Source organism: Capra hircus, chromosome 25 (assembly GCF_001704415.2).
Source record: "Capra hircus breed San Clemente chromosome 25, ASM170441v1, whole genome shotgun sequence".
Classification (NCBI taxonomy): Eukaryota; Metazoa; Chordata; class Mammalia; order Artiodactyla; family Bovidae; genus Capra; species Capra hircus.
The window spans coordinates 42,607,677-42,631,431 of record NC_030832.1 but is presented as its reverse complement, the minus strand read 5'-3'; the positions used below and the strand labels follow the sequence as shown (position 1 = coordinate 42,631,431).

The window sequence follows — 23,755 nt, the reverse complement described above, 5'->3', positions numbered from 1 at the left end:
GATCCAGGGACCTTCCTGTGAAGGGCAGCAGAGCCTCCGCCTCTCTGCCCCACGCTGCAGAGCTGTGTGTCACCCGTCTGGAATGTGCTTTCCATTCCTCCGCCTCCCCGCCCCCTGTGCCGCCTCCCCTCCCCTTCTCCTCGGCTCCCTCTCTCCCCCGGCTCCCCCCTCCCCTCCCCTGTCCCCCCACCTGCCCCTCCCCCTCCACGCCCTATCACCTGCCCCAGCCGTGCCAGGGCGGCCACCTGGCCCAGAGACTGGGTCTGGGGATCTGCAGACCACCGCCCCACCCCAACCAGGTACGGGGCAGAGGGAGGGGCACCTTCCCAGTCAGGGGAGGATTTCCCCACGGGCCTCCCTCCAGCCCGAAGGGCAGAGTCAGCACCCTCTCTTCACGGGGGCCCAGCACAAGGCCACGCACTCAGCTCAGCCAGCCAGGCAGAAGACCCCAAGCCCTTGCATCTCCGGTCCTTTCTTCATGGGATTCTGGCTCCCATGGAGGAGACTGCACCTGTTGGGGGGGGTGTCCTCATGGAGGAGAGGAGACTGCACCTGCGGGGGGTCCTCCTGGGGGAGGGGTGACTGTGCCTGTTGGGGGGGGTGTCCTCATGGAGGAGAGGAGACTGCACCTGTGGGGGGTCCTCATGGAGGAGGGGTGACTGTACCTGCGGGGGGTCCTCCTGGGGGAGGGGTGACTGTGCCTGTTGGGGGGGGTGTCCTCATGGAGGAGAGGAGACTGCACCTGCGGGGGGTCCTCATGGAGGAGGGGTGACTGTACCTGCGGGGGTTCCTCATGGAGGAGAGGAGACTGCGCCTGCGGGGGGGGTGTCCTCATGGAGGAGAGGAGACTGCACCTGCGGGGGGTCCTCCTGGGTGAGGGGTGACTGTACCTGTGGGGGTTCCTCTTGGAGGAGGGGTGACTGTACCTGTGGGGGTTCCTCTTGGAGGAGGGGTGACTGTGCCTGTGGGGGGTCCTCCTGGGGGAGGGGTGACTGTACCTGTTGGAGGGGGTCCTCATGGAGGAGAGGAGACGGCACCTGTTGGGGGGGGTGTCCTCATGGAGGAGAGGAAACTGTACCTGTGGGGGGTTCCTCTTGGAGAAGAAGAGACTGTACCTGTGGGGGGTCCTCATGGAGGAGAGGAAACTGCACCTGCGGGGGGGGGGGGGGGGGGTCCTCATGGAGGAGGGGAGACGGTACCTGCGGGGGTGGTGTCCTCATGGAGGAGGGGAGACGGTACCTGCGGGGGGTCCTCATGGAGAAGAGACTGTACCTGTGGGGGGTCCTCATGGGGGAGAAGAGACTGCACCTATTGGGGGGGTGTCCTCATGGAGGAGGGGTGACTGTACCTGCGGGGGGTCCTCATGGAGGAGGGGTGACTGTACCTGTTGGGGGGGGTGTCCTCATGGAGGAGAGGAGACTGTACCTGCAGGGGGTCCTCTTGGAGGAGGGGTGACTGTACCTGTGGGGGGTCCTCATGGAGAAGAGACTGTACCTGCGGGGGGTCCTCATGGAGGAGGGGTGACTGTACCTGCGGGGGGTCCTCATGGAGGAGGGGTGACTGTACCTGTTGGAGGGGGGTCCTCATGGAGGAGGGGTGACTGTACCTGTGGGGGGTCCTCATGGAGAAGAGACTGTACCTGTGGGGGGTCCTCATGGGGGAGAGGAGACTGTACCTGCGGGGGGGTCCTCCTGGGGGAGGGGTGACTGTACCTGTGGGGGGTCCTCCTGGGGGAGGGGTGACTGTACCTGTGGGGGGTCCTCCTGGGGGAGGGGTGACTGTGCCTGTGGAGGATCCTCATGGAGGAGAGGAGACGGTACCTGTGGGGGGTCCTCCTGAGGGAGGGGTGACTGTACCTGTGGGGGGTCCTCATGGAGGAGGGGTGACTGTGCCTGTGGGAGGTCCTCATGGAGGAGGGATGACTGTACCTGTGGGGGTCCTCCTGGGGGAGGGGTGACTGTGCCTGTCGTGGGTCCTCCTGGGGGAGGGGTGACTGTGCCTGTCGTGGGTCCTCCCTGGGGGAGGGGTGACTGTGCCTGTTGTGGGTCCTCCTGGGGGAGGGGTGACTGTGCCTGTGGGGGGTCCTCCTGGGGGAGGGGTGACTGTACCTGTGGGGGGTCCTCCTGGGGGAGGGGTGACTGTGCCTGTCATGGGTCCTCCTGGGGGAGGGGTGACTGTGCCTGTTGTGGGTCCTCCTGGGGGAGAGGTGACTGTACCTGCGGGGGTTACTCATGGAGGAGAGGAGACTGTACCTGTCGTGGGTCCTCTTGGGGGAGGGGTGACTGTGCCTGTCGTGGGTCCTCCTGGGGGAGCCAGGTTTGCAGGGAGGAGGGCTTGCGATCCTGCGAGGTCTTTGCCTGCTGCCCACTACCACCCAGGCCCCCTGCTCGGCATGTGACCTGCGTGGTGCCAAGGGGTCGCCCAAGTGGGCCTGGGCGACTGTCCCAGGTGGGAGCCAGACCAGAACAGGAAGGTCGGTGACCAGGGGCACAAATTTGGAGGGGTCACAGGTCCGGATCCCACCCCAGGCTCCCGGCAGGGGAGATCACACCTGGGAGGCTCCCCCCGGAGCCATCTGTCTCCCCAAGGCCACACCGGGCCCAATGGCTGGTCCCTAGCGCGTCAGCGCTCACCGCTGAGCGGCCACCCTTCTTCCTTCCCAGAGCGGCTCCCTTGTGTGGGGAGCTGAGGGGCTCAGGGCGGCAGGCAGGGCCTTAGGGGCTCAGCACATGGGCCGCTGCACTCAGCTGGCCGTTCTGTGCTGACAGTCCACCCCTCGAGACCAGACTCCCTGAGAGGAAGGACACTTCCGAGGCCCTGGGCCGGCGGGGCTGTAGCCAGGCAGTGGAGTCGGGAGCGGTCCACCCCAGAGGCCCTCTCAACGCCGGCCGGGCCCTGGGGTGCCCACTAAGGCCTGAGAGAGGGGGTCACTGAGTGAGCGAAGCATGAGGGCAGCAGCCTGCCCTCCTGGTGGCCTCCTGGGAGCTGGGTTCTGACGGGTCCACTGAGCCCCTCAGCCCTGGTCCAAGGGCGACCCTGCCAGGACACAGCGGCAGACGCCTGAGGGTCCCAGAAGGGCCTGGGGCCCCAGCGCTAGGGCGCTGGCTCCCCATCGGGGTCATCAGATCCTCCTCCTCGCTGGCCCAGGAGTCCCTGCCCTGGCACCCGCAGCCTGGGTCATGGGGACAGTGCGTGTCCAGGACCGGGGCCAGCGACCCTGGCCCCCTCCCAGCACCGCTGACACTCGGTATCTTCAGGATGGCCCACCTCACGACCTGAGCGCGACCGCCCGTGAAGGTCCTGCGCGCGACGGCGTCCACACCAACGGGCAGGGCACCCCCTTCCGGAAGGCTGCGGGCCCACGGTTCCATCCTGGGCTCTGAGTCCCTGGAGCTCCCTCTGCGGCCCCAGCCGCTAGGACATCATGCAGGAGGCCCCCTGCAGAGGCCACAGAAGCTTGAAGCCCGCCCCCTACTCCCACCCCCTGGGAAGGCCCGAGACCCCCCACTTTGGGGGCAGGGATTCGGGGAGCGGGAGGAGCTGGGACTCCCCAGCCGGCGGTCCAGGACCCGGGGGGCTGCAGCGGGCGCAGGGGGGCAGGGCTGTAGGCTCCCTGGCACAGGGCTCTAGGGAGGGAAGCGGGGGCCAAGAGACAGCGGGAAGCCAGTGGCCAGCAACCATGGGGCCTGGACTCCGGGAGGGCGCAGAGGGGAGAGCAGGGAGGCAGAGGCAGCCAGGCTGGGGCCATCACCCACGGCGGCGGTGGGCTGAGAGGCCGGCCTTCTCCGCACAGTGAGAGAGGACGTGACCTCAAGGAAACCCTCTCCAGCCCAGGGTGGCCAGACTCTGGCCACTGCTCCCTGGCCCCACCTCCCAACCAGCCCTCAGGCCAGTCTCTTGGCCCAGGGCATCCCCGACCCAGACCCCAGGGAGCGGCCGTGGCCTTGGGCGGGGGTTGGGGGGACCAGGCTCTGCCCCCACCCGCAGTGACCCCTCCAGGCAGGTGCCACAGGTAACCGGCACTCGGGCGGGAATCCATGGATGCTGGCTACTTGGCGTGTTCACACTGGGACTATCTAAATTCGTGAAGGTTTCCTGTCACGGTTCATTCAGTCTACAGAAAAAATGCAGCAGGAGTTCCTAGCAGTACCCCTGCACGCTCAGGGGCTTTTCCTTCTGAAGCACGAAAAATTCAGCTGGAGTGTGTTTGGGAATGATGAAAATCTTACCAAAAGCAAAATAACAAGTTTTCTTCTGACTGGGGCAGCTTGGAGGAGTTGCAGGGGACAGCGGGCCTCCAATCTGGGCTCTGGCCTCCCCACCCGACCTCTGCCTCTGGGTCTCAGTACTGCTACCCCATCTAGGGGTCCTGGGCTCCCTAGTAAGCAGTCCAGTTCATTCTGCTCTTTGCAAGGGCTTTTGTGCAGGTTTAGTTAATCACACATTCATTCAACAAACGTTTGTGTGCCTGCTGTGTGTCTGGGGCTGGGGGACAGTGTGGAACAGAGCCGGCAGGGGAGACACACCTCCTGGAGGAGCTGGGCTGGACCAGAAGGACCCCAGCCAGTAGGACGCAGAGAAGGGTTCAGCAGCACGTGCTCGACCAACGCCCACCGAAGCCTGTCTGGTGGGGACCGAGTTCTGGAAACTGGGAGGTGGCGGCGTTCTCAACAAGCCTGCCGGTTCTCGATGCCTCTCCTGTGGGGTGGTGGGGTCTGCGTCCCCTCCCTGAATTCAGGTAGGCTGGTGGAGGTGATCCTGGGTGACTTGGGCTGCCAGGTCCCAGGAGGGAGCGGCCTGCTCCCGCTTGGCTGGAAGAGCTGCTCCCGGAGGCTTCAGGGCCCTGTAGAGGGTCTTACTGCTGAGGCCACCACGTGGCGCGGAAACCCAGCCACGCGGAGGGACCTGGGGCTCCAGGGAACGTGGCATGTCAGTGCTGAGCCTCTCCCAGCGCTCAGGGTTTGCAGCCGGACCCCGGGGCTCTGAAGCTGGGAGAAGCCCACCTCCCAGGGGCCAGAGCAGTCGTCTCAAGCTCCAGGATTTGGGGTGACTTCACAAAGCAGCTGCAAACTGGGCCCGGGGCAAGCCGCGTGTGCTGGAGAAGACACGCTCACCGCCTGCACAGAACTGAAGCCCGGCCCCAGGGGCGGGAAGACGGGGCACGGGGACGCACCACCCGCTGGCTTATCGGGGAGGGGGCACTGCAGCTGCCTTGAGGGAAGATGGGGCGGGGTGAGGGGGGTGGGGGAGGAGCCTCCAGCCAAGCGTGGCCCAGAGAGGGCCCAGGTGGAGCCCGAGGACCCCAAGGCGGGGCTCGAGCCCCACATGTCTGGGCACAGCTGGGGCCTGGCCGTCATCGATAATGTGGGTGACACGGTGAGATGTCCTGTGTCACAGCAGCTCCAAACCTGACCCCGTGCCGAGGCCTGCACACACGATCCCGTCTCTCGGGCACAGCTAATCCGGGGAAGCGCGCATCGCCAGTCCCACGTTACAGACGAGACGGCCGAGCCCCGGGGAGCTGAAGGAGCTGCCCGAGGCCACAGAGCCCCCAGGAAGTAGGGCCAGCGCTCCCAGTGCCAGCCCCAGTGTGTCACACTGTGGGGGCGGGCCTGGGATTGCCTGGCTCATTGTCCGGTGCATTCCTGAAATACACCAGCCTGATTTATTTTTCCAGCTGCCAAAAAAAAGACTGTTTGGCCAGTGAGGTTGGTGACGGAACTCCAGTCTGCACTGGAAGGGAGGTCTCCGCTGGAATGCCACCAGGCTGTGTCCTCGAGGCAGACCTGATACCAAGCTGGAGTGGGGCCTGCTGGGAGCAGCAGGATGGCCCAGCCCCCTCCCACACGGCTGAATCAAGCCCCACGTGTGGGCTTAAAAGCGCACGCTGCACGTGTAGGAGCTGGCTTCGCTGGGCAGCACCCATGAAAAGCTCTGAGGCCCTCGGTGGCCCCCACGAGCACCATGGGCCTTGAGTCTCCAGGCCCAGGTTAAGACACTAAGAAGGCCCTCCTGCCGGTGGAGTCCAGTTTGAACAGACCAGATGACCCCTGGAAGAGGGGAGCTGCTCGGCACAACAGGAGGCGGGGCTGCAGCAGAGTTGTGAATCATCAGCTTCCCAGAGCAGCCACAGCCCACGAGGCGAGAGAAGTCCAGGGGGAGCGGGAGGTCGCTGCGGTCGGTGGCATCGGGACAGTCTTCCTGGCAGGACGTGGGCTGTCTTCCCGCACTCGGACGGGAAAAGGCAGACCCCAGGGGCCCATATGGGTCTGAGCCCCCGTGGCCTGCAGGAGCCCCTAGTCGCCCAGACGGGCTGGCCCCTGCGGAAGGCTGCTCCCAAGGGCCACCTCTCCCCCAGGCCCCACGCAGTGGAGGGGGATGCCAGGCTCTCTCCAGCCTGGCAGTGGTGGGCTGGGAGGGAAGTACCCGACCCCAAAGTGAGTCATCACCCGCTGGCTGATTCAGCCACGGAGCAGGGTGAGGCCAGGCCCGGCCACGGCATGGTCATCACTGAAGGCCCAGCTCACCCAGCAGGCTGTGTGGGCTGGACACACCCTGCAGGGCCCCTCTTGACAGCTGGGACCTTGTTTCTTGGCACTTTGGGGGCAACTGCCCCCCTTTGACAGACGGGGAGGTCGGGACAGTGCCCCATCCTGAGACCTGAAGGGCAGAGCTGTGCAGGGAGCCTGGGGCAGCCCTGAGTACTGGCGCGCAACAGCCACCTGCGGGCTCCTGGCCTCAGGTCCTCCTGCCAGGATGCCCAGCTCTGCAGGAGACAGGCTGCCACCCACCGCCGGGGTTGCTGGGCACAGGACACACTGATGCCAGGCGGATGGGCGAGCCTGCCGTCCTCCTGGCCAGGGCAGCCCCCCAGACCACCCCACCCATGCCAGCCCTGGCCCCACCTGAGCCCAGGTCAGGGAGGGGCTTTGGGACCACCGTGTGTTCCAGAAACATCTGGAGTGCATTCCTAGGGGGTTTAGAGGAGGGGTGGGTGGGGCCCATGGGTGGGGCCCAGAGACGGCAAGGGACTTGTCCAAGGCCACACAGGGAGCGGCAGAGCTCTTGCTCTGTGGGGACAAGGGCCGGGGCAGGGCAGGGAGGGGTGCTGGGAGGGGAAGGCTTGCTGAGGCCCGGGTGCCCCCTCTGCCCGCCTCTCCTATCCCAGGAACGCCACCAGGGAAAGGAAGCCCGAGGGTCGCCCTGGCCACACAGTCCCAGGACCTCCAACAGCACGGATCAGAGTCGCCCAGCCCCGAGCTCTGCAGCGGCCCCCGCCAGCCTCCTGGGGGCACAGAGCCCTTCCCACATGCCGCCGCCCCGGCCTCCCCAGGCCCTCGGACACCCAGGCTCTGTCCCTCCCAAGAGCGGTGCACTGGGCTGTGCGGGCACCTGCACCCAGCCACCCCCACCGTGACGTCTCATGGGACTCCGGGGCAAGACTGCGAGGCCCTCTCTCCCCAACCCGAGCCCTGCGTCCTGGGGGTTTGTCACCCGAGGCTCATACAGCGGGTCACCCCTGGGGGTCGGCATTTCCTCTCAGCTCCATTCCCTGGAGACCCGCCCAGGCAGCCGCTAAAACCAGGGGCTGCTCCTTGTGCCCGAGTCGCAGGGGGTGTGGGGCCCTCGTGCTCAGCCACTCGCCCCAGGCACGTCCAGGCACGTCCAGCTCTGAGGATGCGGCTGCGTGGGGCTCCCTGTGCGGGCGTCCGGAAGAGCAGGTCTGCATTCTCCGGGCTAAGTGCCCAAGCTGTCCTGGCTGCGGCCTGCAGGGCTCTCTGCTTGCTTCAGGTTTGTGGGGGGTTTCATATCATTCTGTGGCTTGCCTTTGTTTAAATTAACTGACTTATTTCTGGTGGCAGCGCTGGGTCTCCACTGCCACGCGGATGCTCTCCCGTCGTGGTGAGCCCGGGCTTCTCACCGCGGGGGCTCCTCTTGCCACAGAGCCCGGGCCTCAGGAGCTGTGGCGCACGGGCCTAGCTGCTCCGAGGCACGTGGGATCTTCCCAGACCAGGGATCGAGCCCATGTCCCCTGCACCAGCAGGCGGACTCCCACCCGCTGACCACCAGGGGGGTCCTGGCTCTGTGTCCTTCTTTTCTCATAGAAGCCAAGCCACACGGGTTTGCACCCCCGCCAGCCGCGTGTGAGCGGCCCCGTCCCCCGCCTCCTCGCCAGCACTGGGTGTGGTCGCGTTTCTCACCCCGGCTCCCGGGGTCGCCCCTCCTCCTCCGCTGTGTGCGTGTCCTCTCCGTGCCTGCTCGCTGCCGAGCTTCGTCGTCCCGGCGCAGGCCCTGAGGGGGACACCGTCCCCTCCACCTCGTCCGTGTCCTTCTCTGGGCAGCAATCTCGACTGTCGGGACCTCCAGCTGGTCCAGCTCTCCTTTCAGGCTTGTGAGGGACAGGCTGTCTGGCCCACGAGCCCCAGGATATTTCCCTCTTTCTCCCGCAAGTTTGAGGGTTTGGTGTTCGTGTGTGAATCGGTGAGCCATTCGGAGTTCATTTTTGTAGAAAATATGATACTTCGAACAAAGGTTCTTATTTTTTGGCCTGTAGAAGCCAGAGCCTGAATTTCCCCTACCTCCCCTCCAATGATACCTACTTTATCCACTTCTATTCATTATTCAAATATCTGCTGCTGCCCACTGGGTGCCCAGCGCCATGGGGTCCTGGGGCCCGCAGGTGAGGGTATGAGACCCCCAGCTGCCCTCTGGAGCCCACCGTCAGGCCTCAACTGGCCGCAGCCTGACCCTCCCAGATGCGGCCTCGGGACAAAGCGGGGGTGGCCACATCAGGCTCCAGAGCGGCCAAGGGGAGTGAGCCACCCGGGGGCCGTCCCCCTGGACCTCATCCTGCTGGCCCCTTCTGCCCCGCGCCCTGGCACCACCCTGGGGAGCACGGCAGGGCAGGGACAATCGCCCGGCTTGTAGTCTCAGGCGGACACAAGCCCGCTTTCACAAGCCCACAGCCCCGGGTTTGTGCCGCCTGGCGCCAGAGGGAGCAGGCCCAGTGCCCAGCTGGGGAAGATGCTGCGCCGGCCACACCCCCAGCGGGCGGCGGGCAGAGGCTTCCTGCAACCGCCAGCCTGGGTGCCCACGCCCAGGCGGACAGGCCACACCCCTCCGAGCCCCAGTCCAGGGAGACCCTGGGCCTCAGGAGCACACCCCAAGGCTGGGGGGGAACCTGCCCTTGTGGTGTCCGAGCTCCAGCCCAGCACCAGCAGGGGTGCGTATGACCGTCCTGCGGCTGCTGTAACAAAATGCCCCAAACTCAGCAGCTCAACCACTACTTAACCCTACAACCCAGAGGTCGGTCTGAAAAGCTCCCGCGAGCTGGCTCCTTCCGGAGGTGCTGGGCAGGGTCTGCGTCCTCCTCTCCCAACTCCTTGAGGCAACTCGCTCCGTGGTCTGACCTCGTCCTGAGCATCTGGCTTCTTCCTCCCCGACTGCCTCCTCCCCCGTCCTCTCTCTGACCCGGGGCCCCCACCTCCCTCCTGGAGGGTCCTTTGTGATGACGTCGGGCCCCCCAGGCACGGGCAGCTTAGAACCGGGGGACACAACAGAGAACCCCGCTTGTTTCATATACGTGAACAGCTTAAACTGGAGGACATAACAGAGAACATCATTTGTTTCATATACATGAACTGCTTAAACTGGGGGACACAGAGAACCCCGCTTGTTTTACACACGTGCGTGTTACTGTGTGCGGCGCTTTGCGGTGTGTGGTGGTTTTATTACTCAGTAGACATCCTTCAAAGGAAACTGAAGGGTGTGCGCGTTGACCTCACTCCTGCTGCAGAGAAGCCCGTGGCCTCTGCCCTCCCTGCGTCCTGGATGGCGCAGCCTCAGCCCTCAGGAGGAGCAGGGGTCTTAGGTGGCTGCTCTCTCTCCTTGGCAAGTACCTGGGGGCAGCGGGACCCCAGAGCAGGACAGCCCCTAAGCCCGGGGGTTTGGGAGAGCTTCCCGGAGCGTGTGGAGTAGGACCTGGGCCGGCCCTCAACAAACGGCCGTCTCCGTGCCGTGCACAGCGGACGCCTGCCCACTGGACGGACAGGGCTCACGACAGCTCCCCCAGTGCTGGTTGAGCCAAAGCTCCCATCCTGGCTCCAGAGGCCACTGCTCACAGCCCTCGAGACAAGGCCCAGGGCAGGTGCCCGCAGGCCGTACGCCTGTTGTCGACCCAGAAGCTGCTGCCTAGACCAGCAGCAGCAGCTCTCTGGGGGTCAAGACCCCGTCCTGGCTCAGATTTCATCCTGGAGCTGTGCCCAACTCTCCCAGGGAGCCTGTCTGGGAGGCCCTGGGCAGTGGGCCCTTCGCACCCTCACAGCAGGAGCCTGAAAGCTAGCCTGAGGGCTCTCTGGGAATGGTGCAGCCGACATGCACCCCGCGTGGTGGGGCCGTAGACTGTGGTCTTGAGCCGGCCGTCCTAGGTGAGGCGCAGGCCTGCTGCTCCCCGAAGTCTGGACAGGAGGATCAGACGGCACGTGCTCCCCACCGTCAGCCCCTTCCCGAGCCGCTGCTCAGAAACTTGCCCCCAGGCTGTCAGAGCGTGGTCCCCCAGGGTGGGCCCGGGGCCTGCTTCCTGCTATGTGGCTTCACACCCTGAAAGCTGCCAGCACCCCGCCCCCTGGGGGCCGCAGCCAGCTTGTCAGCTATGACGGTGGCAGGCGGCTGAAAGCCCCAGGGACCATCGCCATCGGTGGGGTGAATGGAGACAAAGCGTGGTCCACGCTCACACGGGACATGATTCAACCCTGAGAAGGAAGGAAATGCTGGCCCGGCTCCATCGCATGTGAACCTTGAGAACACAGCCATGAAATGAGCCAGACACGGAAGGACAGACACTGTCTGACCCCAGTTCTGAGGTCCCGGAGGAGTCAGGGCCACGGAGACAGACAGGAGGGGGCCGGGGCTGGGGGAGGGGCGTCAGCGTCCACGGGGACGGGGTCTCAGGCTGGGAAGGTGAGAAAGTTCTGTATGAACGCGCTTAACGCCCCTGAGGTTACAAATGGTTAAGACGCTAAGTTTTATGACTATTTGACCAGAAGAGAGACAGACAAAAGGAAGAAAGTCTTCTCTAAAAATTTTAGACTGAAACCCGGAGTCGGGCAGATGAACTTCACTACGCATTTAATAACACATGCGGCATTCGGAACATCGTGATGAACAGGGTAGGGCTCACACACCACAGAGACACTCAGAGGCAAAGCAGGGGTCCCCTTAGCCTGGGCAGCTCCCCAGGCCGCACGGCGTCTCGCTGGCACTTCAGGTCACCCATGCGCACAGGCCCCGGCCGCTCCCGCTCCACTGGGAGCAGGCCCGACGGCACTTCCGGGGGGCAGTCAGTCGATGGATGACCTAGGTGTGCGAGCCGTGGGTTGGCCTGACACACGCTCCTGCTCGGGGAGAGGCTCGGACACCCGCCTTCCCAGGGCGATGCTCCCGGTAGCGGAGGCCTGTCTGCGGGAAGGTGGCTCACAGCTGCGTCCAGAAGGTGCTCAGAAGGTCCCTGCACCCCCTCCAAGTCTCCAAGAGGCTGCTTTGTGGAGCAGTGGGGGCAGGCCTCCCATGCCTGGGGAAGCCCCAGACTCAAACACCGGGGCCTTCCCTGCTGGGCATCCTGGCCCAGGGAGACAGCCCCCGCCCTGATGGTCAGGCAAACTGGCCGGTGTGCCGGGCTTTCCGGAAGAGGGGAAGTTCACCACCCCACACCCTGCTCCGAGGCCAAGCCTGGCTGAAGCCACCAGAGCCTCTCCAGCTCTGGCATCTTGAGGGACCCGGGGGAGGCACACGTCTGAGGGAGGGGCTTGAGTTTTGCAGCCTCAGCTTCCAGCTCCAAGAACAGGGACGTCATCGCCCCAGACCAACTGCAGCCCAGCGGCGTCACGTCGCCAGGCCTGGGCCAGGGAGCTGCCGGCGCCGCAGGAGACGGGGTGGGGGGCGGGCTCCCTGAGAGGGGCCTCGAGGGGGTCGGGGCAGGGAGGCGGGGAGAGGGCTGCCTTCCGGGAGGCACCGCGCTTATTCCCGGAGGGCGGGGGGCGCTCAGACGGTGAGCGAGATGAAACTGTTGTAGCGCCGGATGTTCCTCTTGAGGATCTCGGAGCAGGGCCCCAGCACGCGCTCAAAGCGGGGCCGGTCCAGCTTCACGCACTTGAGGGGCCCCCGCGCCACCACCGTGGCTGCCCGGGGCCGATTCAGGAGAAGCGCGATCTCCCCTGGGGGCGAGGGGCGTCAGGGCTGCGGGCATCGGGGTGCCCTCCCCAGGGGGACGGCGCCCAGGCCTCCCGGGACTCCCCCGCCCCCGCCCAGGGCCTGCTGGGGCCCCACAAGCTGGCCACCCCCCCGGGAGAGAGCCCGCACTCACCGAAGTAGTCAGAGGGCCCGAGGCGCCCGACCTCCACATACTCCTCGCTGGGGGACCGGCGCTGCAGGACCGAAGCTGCGCCCTGCAGAGGCCAAGGGCGCGCGTGAGGGCCAGCCAGCCAGGGCCCAGCGGGCCAGGGTGGGGGTTCCTGGGCTCACCCCCGAGGGTCCTGTCTGCAACCCCCTTCTGCCAGCTCCGCACGCCCCCACCTGGAGCAAGGTGCAGGCTCCGGGAGCCGTGCTCAGCGCAGGGCACACCCCGGCCACCCCCTGGGCTGGGTGCCGGCAGAACCTAGGGCCATCTCTTGGGCAGCACTCCCCCCAGCCAACCTTGGCCTCAGTCTCAAGGACAGGGGCAGTGTGGCCTGGGGGTCGCGCTCCCCCTGCGCGGTGATGGGGCGCCTGCAGACCCCGAGGCTCAGCGATGAATGAGGCCACAGCCCACACCCGAGACGCAGCTTCAGCAGCCACGGCCAGCCCTGGGGTCTTCCAAAGGCAGAGTCCCTGGCCTGTCGCCTGGGGTCGGGGGCTGGAGCCTCGTCCAAACTGGGGTCTTCCCCACGCAGCTGAGGAGTCAGGGCGAGGCCTCCCCAGCCACCCCACCGGCCTGCACGGTCTCCAGCGGCTCTGAGCCACGCAGATGGGCACAGCGCCCTCTGTATCCATGCTGGCCCCCAGCAGGGCACGTCCGCAGCACGGCCGAGCAGCTGGGGCCCCAGGACAAGGTTCCTGTGGCACCGGGGTCCTCTTGCGCCCACCAGGGCCTCGGCTACCTGCTGCTCACGCGTGTCCCCAGTCTGGACAGCCAGTGCCAACACCCTGGCCACACAGACGAGCACAGTCTGTCTCCCCGTGGACTCGGCTCACCACGACCCAGAAACATACGTGCTGGCCCGGCCGCGGCCGGGTTAACGAGTGAACCCCTCTGCCCGGGCTGCGAGACGCAGTCAGAAGACCCTGCCAGCGCCCACCAGGCCTGGGACCTCTGGCCCTGGGCAGCCCCATTGTGGCCCCTTCCGGCCCCGGGGCCTCTCAGCTCCCAGGCATCTGGGGTGTTTACAATGCTGGTGGACAGACAGAGGGACCTGGAATGAGCAGACTTCTCCACCCACCCGGGAGTGCTCCCTGGGCCGGACACCCCCCCCCCCGCAGGGAGTGCTCCTTGGGCCGGACCCTGCCCCCTGCCGGGAGTGCTCCCTGGGCCGGACCCCTCCCCCCCGCCGGGAGTGCTCCTTGGGCCGGAAACCCCCGACCCGGGAGTCCTCCCTGGGTGAGACGTCCACAGACCCGGGCCAACGGGCGGGGCCTGCAGGACACATGGTCTCACGCTGATGCCACGGAGAGGAGCAGAGACCTGCTCCCCTGGATGGGAGGGCAGTCAGTGCAGGGCTGACAACACCACAGGGGCCGCAGCGACTCTCTGGAGACGATGCTGCACTGACCTAAATATCATTTACACTCACGCCTTTCCACTTACACCACTTACGCTCCCATTTCAGACAATTTCCCACTTTACAGCTGGATCATTCTCCTCATCTGGACCCCAGGATGGATCTGAAGTTTCCTGGTTCACTCAAGGCTTACAGCACCTGAGAGGCTTCAAGCCTCAAACAAGAGAAAACCTAGCTCAACGTGTCTGAAGGCTACTAAGGTTGACCGCTGTCCCCAAACCAGAAGATGCAGGCGGCTTCCGGGCTGGCCGACCCAGAGGCCCGCAGGTGCGTGTGCCCCTGGGCTCCTCCTCGCCTCCTTCGTGGCCTCGGTCGGACCCTCATGGTGTGACCACGGCTGCCACCGCTCCGGGAGTCGCTAAATGCCTCCCCAGTGCCATCGACAGGAAAACCTGGAAGCTCCAGGCACCCTCCCCTCACACCTCACCGGTCAGAGCAGGTCACGAGTTCACCTGCAGCCAAAGTGACTGGCTCCCTCCCCAAGTTCTGCCCTGCCCGCTCGGGACGGGGGCGAGGCCTGGGGCACAGGAGACAGGGACGGGCTCAGCTCTGTTCCTCACCCGTCTGCCCCCCAGGCAGCCCCCCAACCTCGCGCAGACCCCTCCCGGATCTGTCTTCTCTGGAACCTGCGAGTCCCTCACAGTCACTACAGCATCCCTCCCGGTCACGCGTGGCCCAGCCCGTCTTATGAGCCACGCAGGCTGATGAGCTGAAATTGGTTTCCACTGGGACAGACGGACAGCGCTTTCCCACCAGGGCCTTGACGTGGAGGCTCAGAAGACCGAGGTCCTAACAGACCCTCCACGCTGGATGGTGTGAGCATGGACACATAGAAAGGCCCTCGGAGGAGCCCCGAGCAAGCAGAGCTGCCAGGACAGGCCAGCCCCACCAGGTCCTTGCACATCTGGGCTGCGGGCACGTGCCCACGGACCGCATGTCCCTGGCGGGGCGTGCGCTGGACCAACTCTCTTCCTGCTGCCGCAGCCCCGCCTCCACCAGGGAACGTCTGCCCCGGGGGCCAGGGCAGCTGGGCCACAGGACAGGGCCACGCGCCCCGGGTGCCCGCGATGACCCTGGGTCACTGCTTCACGAGGCAGGGAAGCTGCGCAGCAGCCCCGGGGGTCTCCGTTTCAGCAGCCAAGGCTGACCATCCACCACCGCCGGGCCCTGATGCAAAGGCAGACAGTCCCTGTCCTGGGAAGGTACAGCCAGCAAGCCCGGGGCGGGAGCGAGGGAAACGCACAGATGGGCTCGGCGGGGTGGGGCCTCGGCCAGCAGGGCCCGGCGTTCCCACGACATGGGCCCCGGCGTGCCCAGCACACACCCAGCTCTTCCCACCCCAGAGAGACCATCACGGGCCCGGAGCAGCCGGCCCATCCGAGCTCCTTTCCCAGACGGCAGAAAAGGCGGCGCAGACGTCCTCCAGGGACTGAGCACCGGAACTCTGGGGGCTGGAAAAACACACTCGCCAGGATCCAGGCCACATTCCCCAAACTTCTCACTCACTGACTCTAGCCCAGCTCTCAAAATAAACCGGGTCGCAGAGGAGTCAGCCCGGGAGGACGCACGGGAAGGGCGTCCCTGTCAGAGCCTGGGGGAGATGGGTTCTCACAAGAGACCCGTTTTCCTTAAAACATTTTTCATGTTTGAAATTTTTCTACAGAGGCAAAACCCAAACCAACTCTGGTTTTGACAATGGGCATGCATGACCTTTATGAGATAGGAAGCAGCCAAGGTCGAGGGGGACGCGCTCGTTGAAGCAGTGCCTCGGGCTTCCCGCTCCCCAAAACCGCCTCCCAGCCCGGCCCAGAGCCCCCAACAGTGCAGGTGATGGCCGTCGGGAATCGTGGTTCCGGCCATGGGGACTGCGCCTAGCGAGGCAGGGAGGGCAGCCTCGCCCCCTCAAGGTCCCCCCATCCTGCAGGTTGTCACCCAGGCCTCTGGCTTGTGAGCCGGATGCCACCTAAGGACTAAGAGAACTGACCAGTGAGGACCAGCAGGCACAGGCACCCCCAGAACCCGCATGAGCCCCAGAACCTGCAGGCGCCCCGAACCCACAGGCGCCCCCAGAACCCGCAGGCGCCCCCAGAACCCACAGGTGCCCCCAGAACTCTGGGGCAACAGGGCAGACGGGTCAGCGCCAGGGGCGCAACCCCAGGGGGTCGGGTTAGGGGCTGGGCAGACGGCGTCCAGGGAGAGAGACGAGCCCCCCTGGCTCCCAGCCGCTGGGCACAGACCGGAGTCTGTCGCAGCCCTTGTGCGTGTCCAGCCCAGCGAGGGAAGGGACACACGCGCCTCTCAGTGCACAGGGGTGAACCTGAGCCCCGGCCCGCCTTGCAGTGAGAACTCAGGCTCAGGGCCCACTGACGCCAAGTTCAGGGAGAACAAAAAGGAGCTGTGAAGATGTCAGTCGCTCGGCCGCATCTGATTCTTTAGGGCCCCATGGACTGCAGCCCGCCAGGCTCCCGTCCCTGGGGCTCTCCAGGCCAGAACGCTGGAGTGGGTGACCATTCCCTTCTGCAGGGGATCGTCCCGACCCAGGGACTGAATCGGGGCCTCCTGCATTGCAAGCGGGTTCTTCACCCTCTGAGCCACCAGGGGAATGCACTTATTTCAACAAATACATATTTAACAACAACAACGTCATGGCCAGAAACTGGAACTGGCACCACTTCCCATAAATTAAGGGGCGACCGAGAGAGGGGACACGGGTGCAGGTACAGGAAGCCCCGCCAGCAGCGCCCCGACGCGGCTGGGGCCAGCCCCGCACAGCCCCCGCGGCTCAGGCCTGGCTCCTCCACATGCTGGCCACCGGCGAAAGCCGGGCACCGCCCAAACCTCAGTTGCCTCACCGGCAGGACGGGCAGGCGTCCGGCCACGGCCAGACACGGGGAGCCAGGCGCGCAGGCCCAGGGCAGCCTGGCTGAGACTGGGAGGGTAGCCGCCCTCGGGCCGCCCACCCCCGCCACCGGCCAGCGGGCAGCGGCGGGGGTGGGGGCTGACACTCCCACAGGCTGATCTGTCCAGGACGGCGCGTCTGCAGGGTCTCCCTCTACGGCCACGGTCTGTGCACACTGCTTATCTCTGCCCCCGCTGGTGCTGGGGAGAAAACGGGACCTCGGGATCCACGTCTGTGGTCTGGGAACACCACTGCCTCAAGGACCTGGGAAAGCAGAGCCGGACGGCTCACAAGGGGACGCGGTCAGGTCGTCTGGCGCCTAGGCGTGCTCACGTGGCTGGCGCTGGGAGCTGTCCTCCCCAAGGAAAGGGCGACTGGGGTGCACAGGCTAGGACCTATAAAAGGGGGCTCCTAGAGGACTGGCCCCCAGAGGACGAGGCCACTGGGCGATGAATTAGGACCCAGGAGCCCCCTGGGCTCCTCTGACCCTCGCAGGGGACATCAGAGCCGCCCAAGACAGGGGCTGGGCCATCTGGGCGTGAGAGCCCCGCAGACGGTCAGCAGAGGCACGCTCAAGCAGCGAGCAGACACCAGACGGGGGTCGCCACCTCAGAGACGGCAGTGCATGGAGCTCCCCGGAACCTGCTCAGAGGACGAGGCTGAAGTCGTGAGGCCACAAGAACCAGCACAGAGATGCTCGGAGCAGCTTCCTTCCTAAGTGTCAAGACCTGGAAGCAACCAAAGGGCCTTTTCGAAGGTGACAGATACGCAGACTGGCAAAGGACGGGGGAGCCCAGCGCGCGGCCGTCCGCGGGGCCCACAGAGTCAGACGCAGCCGGGTAGCTGCACGCCACCGACATCCAGACGGTAGACTGTACTCAGTGCTAGAAACAGTGAGCCGTCCAGCCCTGGAGAGCCACGGAGGAAACGCGCACGCAGATCACTGGCTGAAAGGCACCAGCAAGAGACGGCCTCAGGCCCCGTGATTCCAGCCGCAGGACCACCTGGAAAAGGGGAACCGGGGGACGCTGAAGAGCTAGGCGCCGGCGTGGGAGCGCCAGGCGGGCAGGGACGGCGTGAGGCCTCTCCCGGCAGGGAGGCCGCTCGTGTGATGCAGTGGTGGCCAATGAGGGCCTGAGTGCCCAGGCTGGGCTGCGGGGACGCGTGCAAGGAGGCCCACAGCCGGGCAGGGCTGCCTGGTGGGGAGGCCGTGCAGGGCGGACCTCCGTACGTTCCCTCCACGTTGCTGTGAACTGAAGCCACCCTTCAGAGACGCAGAACGGACGCGGTCCAGATGGGAGCCCTCCGGGCGCTGGTGACCGAGCCGGCAGGGATGACACACAGCTGAGTGGGCGGGGTGGGTGCACGTGCAGGCAGAAGGCGCTCGGCCCAGCCGGGCTTCTGGAAACGCGCGCCTGGTTCAGCCCAGAAGCGGAGAGTGTCTTCTTGCTGCCTTTGGACCGAGACAGCCATGCTCCAACACCTCAGGCCCCGCTCTCTCCCCGGACACGACAGTCTGGCACCTACCGCGGCGGGATCACGCAGATGTGGACTGCCCTCAGGCACCTCCCTGTGGGGCCCCTGCGGCTGAGCCGCGAAGGCCGTCATCTGGCGGCGGAGGGGCAGGGCGAGCCATCAGAGAGGCCCGTGGTGAGGAGCAGGGGTCCAGGACAGGCAGACCCCCGGGCCCGCAGGAGGCCCCCCAGGAGCCGGGAGTCCCGGGCGGGACCGCTGCCGTCGTCCAGCTCCTAAGAAGCCTGGGCAGCTGGACACAACGTTCCTGCCCTTGCAGGGGGTCTCAGAGGGCATCCAAAGCCCTTGTCTGTAGGGCAGGGGGCTGGTTCGGCCTGCCCCCGCGCCTGCCCGCCATAGCCTTGGGCCTGAGGTTCCTCTGGACATCCCGCCCACCTCCCCCACCTGGAGGATTTCCACTCACACGTCCACACGCAGCCCACTGGAGCGCGGGCCCCGGCTCCACCCCGGCCTCCCCGTCTCCGCCTGGGGCCAGGGCAGGTCTGCGCAAGCGGTTCCCCCACCTCGGCGAACACCCCGCACACGGCCCAGCGGCGGCCACCGCCCCTGCAGGGCACTGAGCCTCAGCCCGGCGCACAGTGGGGCTTTCGGGTGTCTCCCTGAAAGTTCCCGAGATGGCGATGAACACAGAGGCCCCTCCAGAGACGGCTTCGAAGTGGCCACTCAGCGGTCGCGTCAACGTCAGGGACGTTCACAAGAGTGACTTGCGAGGAGAGGAGCTGCGTCCAGCCTTGGGTTTCCATGGTAACGCCTCCTGGCTGTGGGAGCAGGCTGGAGGGAACCGGCTCTGCCCAGCTGCCCACCGGCCCCCGAGGCTCTGTCACGTGGAGTCACCCACAGGGTGGGCTGCGTCAGGACCGAGGACTGAGACCCAGGCCGGGCCTCGGCCTGTGCCCAGAGTCCTTCCGGGGGTAAACTGAGTCCCCAGGGCTGCAGGCAGCCCGTGCTCCTCACCAGGCCCCGCCTGCCAGCCCCCTCCCTGGGCAGCCCCCCGGGCTCTGTCCTGCAGACGCTTCCAGGAGCCCTGTGGCTCCCGCCGTCAGTGGCCAAGAACCCGCGGGGCCACCAGGCGCTTCAGGGCCTCGGTGACTAGACGGGGTCCCAGAGTGGCCGGGCTGCCTCGGACTCCACATTCAGCCGCTGGCCGGGCCCCGGGAGACCCACTGTGCCTTCTGTCCTCATGTCCGAGCGGCCCCAGGTTGACGGCCGCATGCCTGCTCTGGCCTCCAGAGAACACACTCCTGGAGCGCTGGGGTCCACTGTCCACGGGGCTGGCAGGCCCCCACGGCCTCAGAGACGGCTGGCGTGACGCAGAGCCCAGAGACAAGGAGCGCCCGCCGCAGGCCTGGCAGAGGCCCCGGGGCCCACTGAGCCCCAGCAGGCACCCAGCAGGCGTTGGCAACGCCGCGTCCAGTGTGTGCAGGGGCTGGTCCTCACGTCTGTGCAGGTGGGGGTCCCTGTCAGCCCCTCACACGGGGGACACAGCGCCCAGGGCAGCCTGCACCCACCTGAAGAGCAGGGGGCAGACAGAGGCCTGGCGGAAGGCGGGAGTGAGCAGCAGCAGCGCCAGGGCAGCCCGCACCCGGCACGGCCTCAGGTCCACCCCGAGGGGGCAGGGCCCCGCCAGTCCACACTCCCCACTCCTCGCGGAGCTAGGGGCCCGGCCTCCAGGTCGGCGGATGTCGGTGTCAACTGCATCAGAGAAACACCTTTGCAGAAACACCTGGAGACCCACGTTGGACCAGGCCCCTGGGTCCAGCAGCCTGGGTCCTTCCCGGCACATCCACAGGGCAAACGTCCTTTCCTGTCTGGCTGTCTGCTTTGTGGGCTGAGGCCACACTGAATTGTACAAATAAGCAAACAGCCTGCATAAGGGATCTACTCAGACGCTCCAGCACATCCTCCAGAGGAATCAGGGTCACGGGGGGCTCGGGGGAGCACAGGGCTGGCGTGGGGAGATACTGCGCCCCCCTCAGAGGTGGCTGGGGCCACAGGCAGGAAACACGGCGTGAGGCTGCAGACGCTCAGCCTGCCTTTCAGTTCTGAGCCCGTGACGCCTGTGAACCCCGAGGCCCCACCGTGACTTCCTCAGTTTGGTGGATCACAGAAAAAAAGCAAAAAATACCCAAGTTGCCAAGGAGGCCGCTTCAAATACATCGAACGAGGCTGTGAAAGCTGCACCTTCCGAGAGGGCGGGGTTACCCTCCAGGGCCAGCACCACCGCCGTTCCTGGGAGTCAGCCCCCACGCCCTTCCCCGACCTCCACCACCCAGTCAGCAGTGGGGCCTCAGCCACACAGCCGAGCTCCCACAGAGCCCGGAGTCGCTCTCCCAAGGCTCCCGTGGACAGCTTTTGTGCAGGAGGCGTCAGGGCCCCCGGGGAGGCCCCTGCCCCACCTCCCGCTGCCCGGAACACAGACCACACTGTGGTGCCAGGTGTGCCCCCGAAGACGACCACAGCTCGGCTTTCACGGCCTCTAATGGAGGTGCCAAGAAACCTCAGGCCCCGGAGCAGCCGAGACAAGCGGTCAGCACCCACCTGCCTCTCCAGCGGAAGGGGCCCAAGGGACCCCGGGGAAGCAGCACGCACACCTCCCTCACACACAGCCGCACCCACAGTGGGGGTCCCGTGCACTGGAGCCTGCGGGGCCCGCCAGCTGCTCTCCGCGGGTCCTCGGCGGCGGGGGGGGAGGGGCAGGCTGCCCGTGGGGCTCGCCCTGGAAGCCCCAGTTGCCACGGTTGCCGAGGCTCCGTGAGGACCCTGCAGGTCCAGCTGACACAGCTCTGTGGCCGTGGACCCGACGCACAGCCCTTGGCCCCAGAGAGTCGCTCTCCTCCCCTCAGCCTCACGAGCACAAGAACCAAGCTACAAACTCAGCGGCCTGCAAGTGAGTGCAGAGCCCAGAGCGCGGCACGGTGGCGGGTGTGGAGGCGCAAGGCGAGGGGCACGGCACCCAGGCGGCAAGCAGCAGCCGGGCAGGGGCGCCGGTCCAGAGGCCGACCCGAGTTCCCACGCGGAGCATGGCTCTGCTGCCCTTGAGTCCTCAGGAGCCTCTGCCTCCGCGACCCCGTGCCTGCAGCACGCCAGGCTCGTCTTTCCTTCACTGTATCCGGGAACTCGCACAGACCCACGTCCATCGAGCCGGTGATGCCATCCAGCCATCTCATCCTCTGCCATCCCCTCCTCCTGCCCCAATCCGTCCCAGCATCAGAGTCTTCTCCAGTGAGTCAGCTCTTCACCTCAGGTGGCCAAAGTGTTGCAGCTTCAGCTTCAGCATCAGTCCTTCCAATGAGCACCCAGGGCTGATCTCCTTTAGGATGGACTGTTTGGATCTCCCTGCAGTCCAAGGGACTCTCAAGAGTCTTCTCCAACACCACAGTTCAAAAGCACCAATTCGTCGGTGCTCAGCCTGATTTCTAAATACTGACAATTTAAATGTTTAGAAAGGAAAGCCCACAGTGCAGGCCAGTGCGCACCGCACCCCCCTGGGCTGTGTTCGGAGAACGCAAGCAGCTTTCTGCTGGAACGCGCTCCAGAAACCGCGAGCCAGACCCCGGCGTGTCCACGGACTCGCAGGAGGATCCGACAGCAGGACCGCGACCTGCAGGGACGGGAGCAGCTGAGTCCTGGGAGGAAGGCCCTGGAGGTGCTCTGAGTGAGGCTGAGGCTCCACCCGTGGGGTCACCTCTGGCGCCAGCAGGCGGGAGCCTTCTGTGAGGCCACAGCCGGGGCCGGGCCGACTCGCGGGGCCGGGGCTGACACGCAGGGTTGCCACCTCTCGGTCTATGGAGCGGAGACTGCGCCGGCAGGAAGCGTAATTTGTTCTGTCTGGGGTTCTTTCCCTTTCTTTCAAGAAACTTGATTGCCAAATGAGTCTCCCGCCCCAGGGCAGGAAGGCTTCCTGTGGACGGCTCCCCGGCCCGGCCCGGGGGCTCTGGTGCACCCGGCGCCAGGACTGGAAGGTGGCCGGCCCCATTCCCAAGTGCACACGGTGAAGCTCGTGCCCGCCCCCTCAAGACCCTCCCGTGGCCGTTCTCCTGACCCTTCAGCCTTCCGACGGCTCCCGCGGGAGCAGCCAGGCAGGCAGCTGGAAGAACCGCAGGCACTCTCCCAGGAGGAGCTTCTGCAGGAGTCCAGGGCAAGCCCCCCAGGACCCCCGGCCACGGGGCAAGCGTGTGGCCTGAGGCACCGAAGGGGACCGCTTGTGGGAGGACGCACGCTCACGCACAGCAGCCGGGGAGCCCCCTTCCGCTGTTTCAAACTGAGATGGTGGCTCCAAGCTGGGGGTGCCGGCCCCCCGTCCCCGGGTTGTGCCCTCTCTGCACCACCCCCAGGCGGGGTTGGCTCTCCCTGGACGGCTCAGGGACCCTCTCTTGGCCTCCACAGTGCTGTGAGCGCCTGATCTCCGAGGGCAGCTCGCGGGGCTGGAGCACGGGGCTGGAGCACGCGCTTTCCCGGCGGGCGGGCGACAGAAACCCTTCCCACCAGGAGGCCCGGCGCAGCAGGGAGCAAGCCAGACCCACATAGTTTTCGGCCTGCGTCATGGGGAGGGCCCCACGGCCAGGCGCCCCCCGCCCCCGTCCACCCTGGGACGGCTGTGGCTCCTCTCCGGGGACCACGGCCAAGCCCCGGCCCCAGGTGGGGGGATATGCGGCTCCGCAGCTGCCCGTGCCCATCAGCGGCAGGCTGAGCGTGGCCGCCACGGATTACAGCAGAGCCAGCTGTCGCCGCGGGAGGGGGCGGGGGGGGGCGGCCGGCCGGTGACTCACACGGGCCCAGGTGAGGGAAGCTGGTGCCCACCTCTCACACCAAACTCGACCGGGGACCACGGCCAGTTCACATGGTTGTGAGAAGCCACATGGGGAGACCCCCCAGGCCCCCAGCTCACACGCTTCCCCTGCGAGGATGCACACGGCCCCCTGGGTCCCATTTGGGGCAGCCTCTCCCCTCCCTCGACCAAGCCCGGGCCCCCAGCTTCACGCGCTCGGCTGGTATGTCTGGTGTCCGTAACATCTGCGTGGGGTGGCCTGGGGGCCAGGGGAGACCCGTGGGTCCCAGGGCGAGGATGCCGGTGGGGGCCCGAGGCCGCTGTCCACACGGCCAACGGAGGCGGTGGGCGTGGAGCGCCGGGCAGGGCGGCGCGTGCAGACCAGGCCTCACCCGACTCCACAGCCCCCCTGGCTGGAGCTGCTGTGGGGGCCCCCGCCCGCCCGAGCTGGACTCACCTCCGTGATGATGAAGAAGTCGTCCCCGGGCTGACCCTGGACCACAATCTTCTCTCCATCTTCAAACCTCACAGGCTCCAGGGCATCGGCCACCGTCAGACGCTCCCACTTCTCCAGGGATGCTGAGGGGGGACACAGGGGTCACGGGAGGCCGGGGAGTCCCGGGGGCAGTGCCCCTCCCCAGACCACCTCAGGAAACGCCCACGTGGCCAGGCCTGGGGCGACGAGGCTTTGCTAACTCACAGGGATGAACAAGACAGCACCTGTCTGCGCAGGAGGCGCAGGCT

General features: G+C 66.3%; 1 protein-coding gene across 1 annotated transcript in view; it reads right to left on the bottom strand.

The window, feature by feature from the left end:
• Positions 11,111 to 23,755, bottom strand: part of PRKAR1B (protein kinase cAMP-dependent type I regulatory subunit beta) — a 30,912-nt gene continuing 18,267 nt past the window's right edge. Inside the window, exons 5-7 of the mRNA XM_018040013.1 lie at positions 23,469 to 23,590; positions 12,362 to 12,443; positions 11,111 to 12,212 (exon numbers count right to left, since the gene is read on the bottom strand). Of these exons, the coding sequence (XP_017895502.1) occupies positions 12,040 to 12,212; positions 12,362 to 12,443; positions 23,469 to 23,590 (377 nt within the window). The 3' untranslated portion in view covers positions 11,111 to 12,039. The remainder of the gene's footprint in view (positions 12,213 to 12,361; positions 12,444 to 23,468; positions 23,591 to 23,755) is intronic.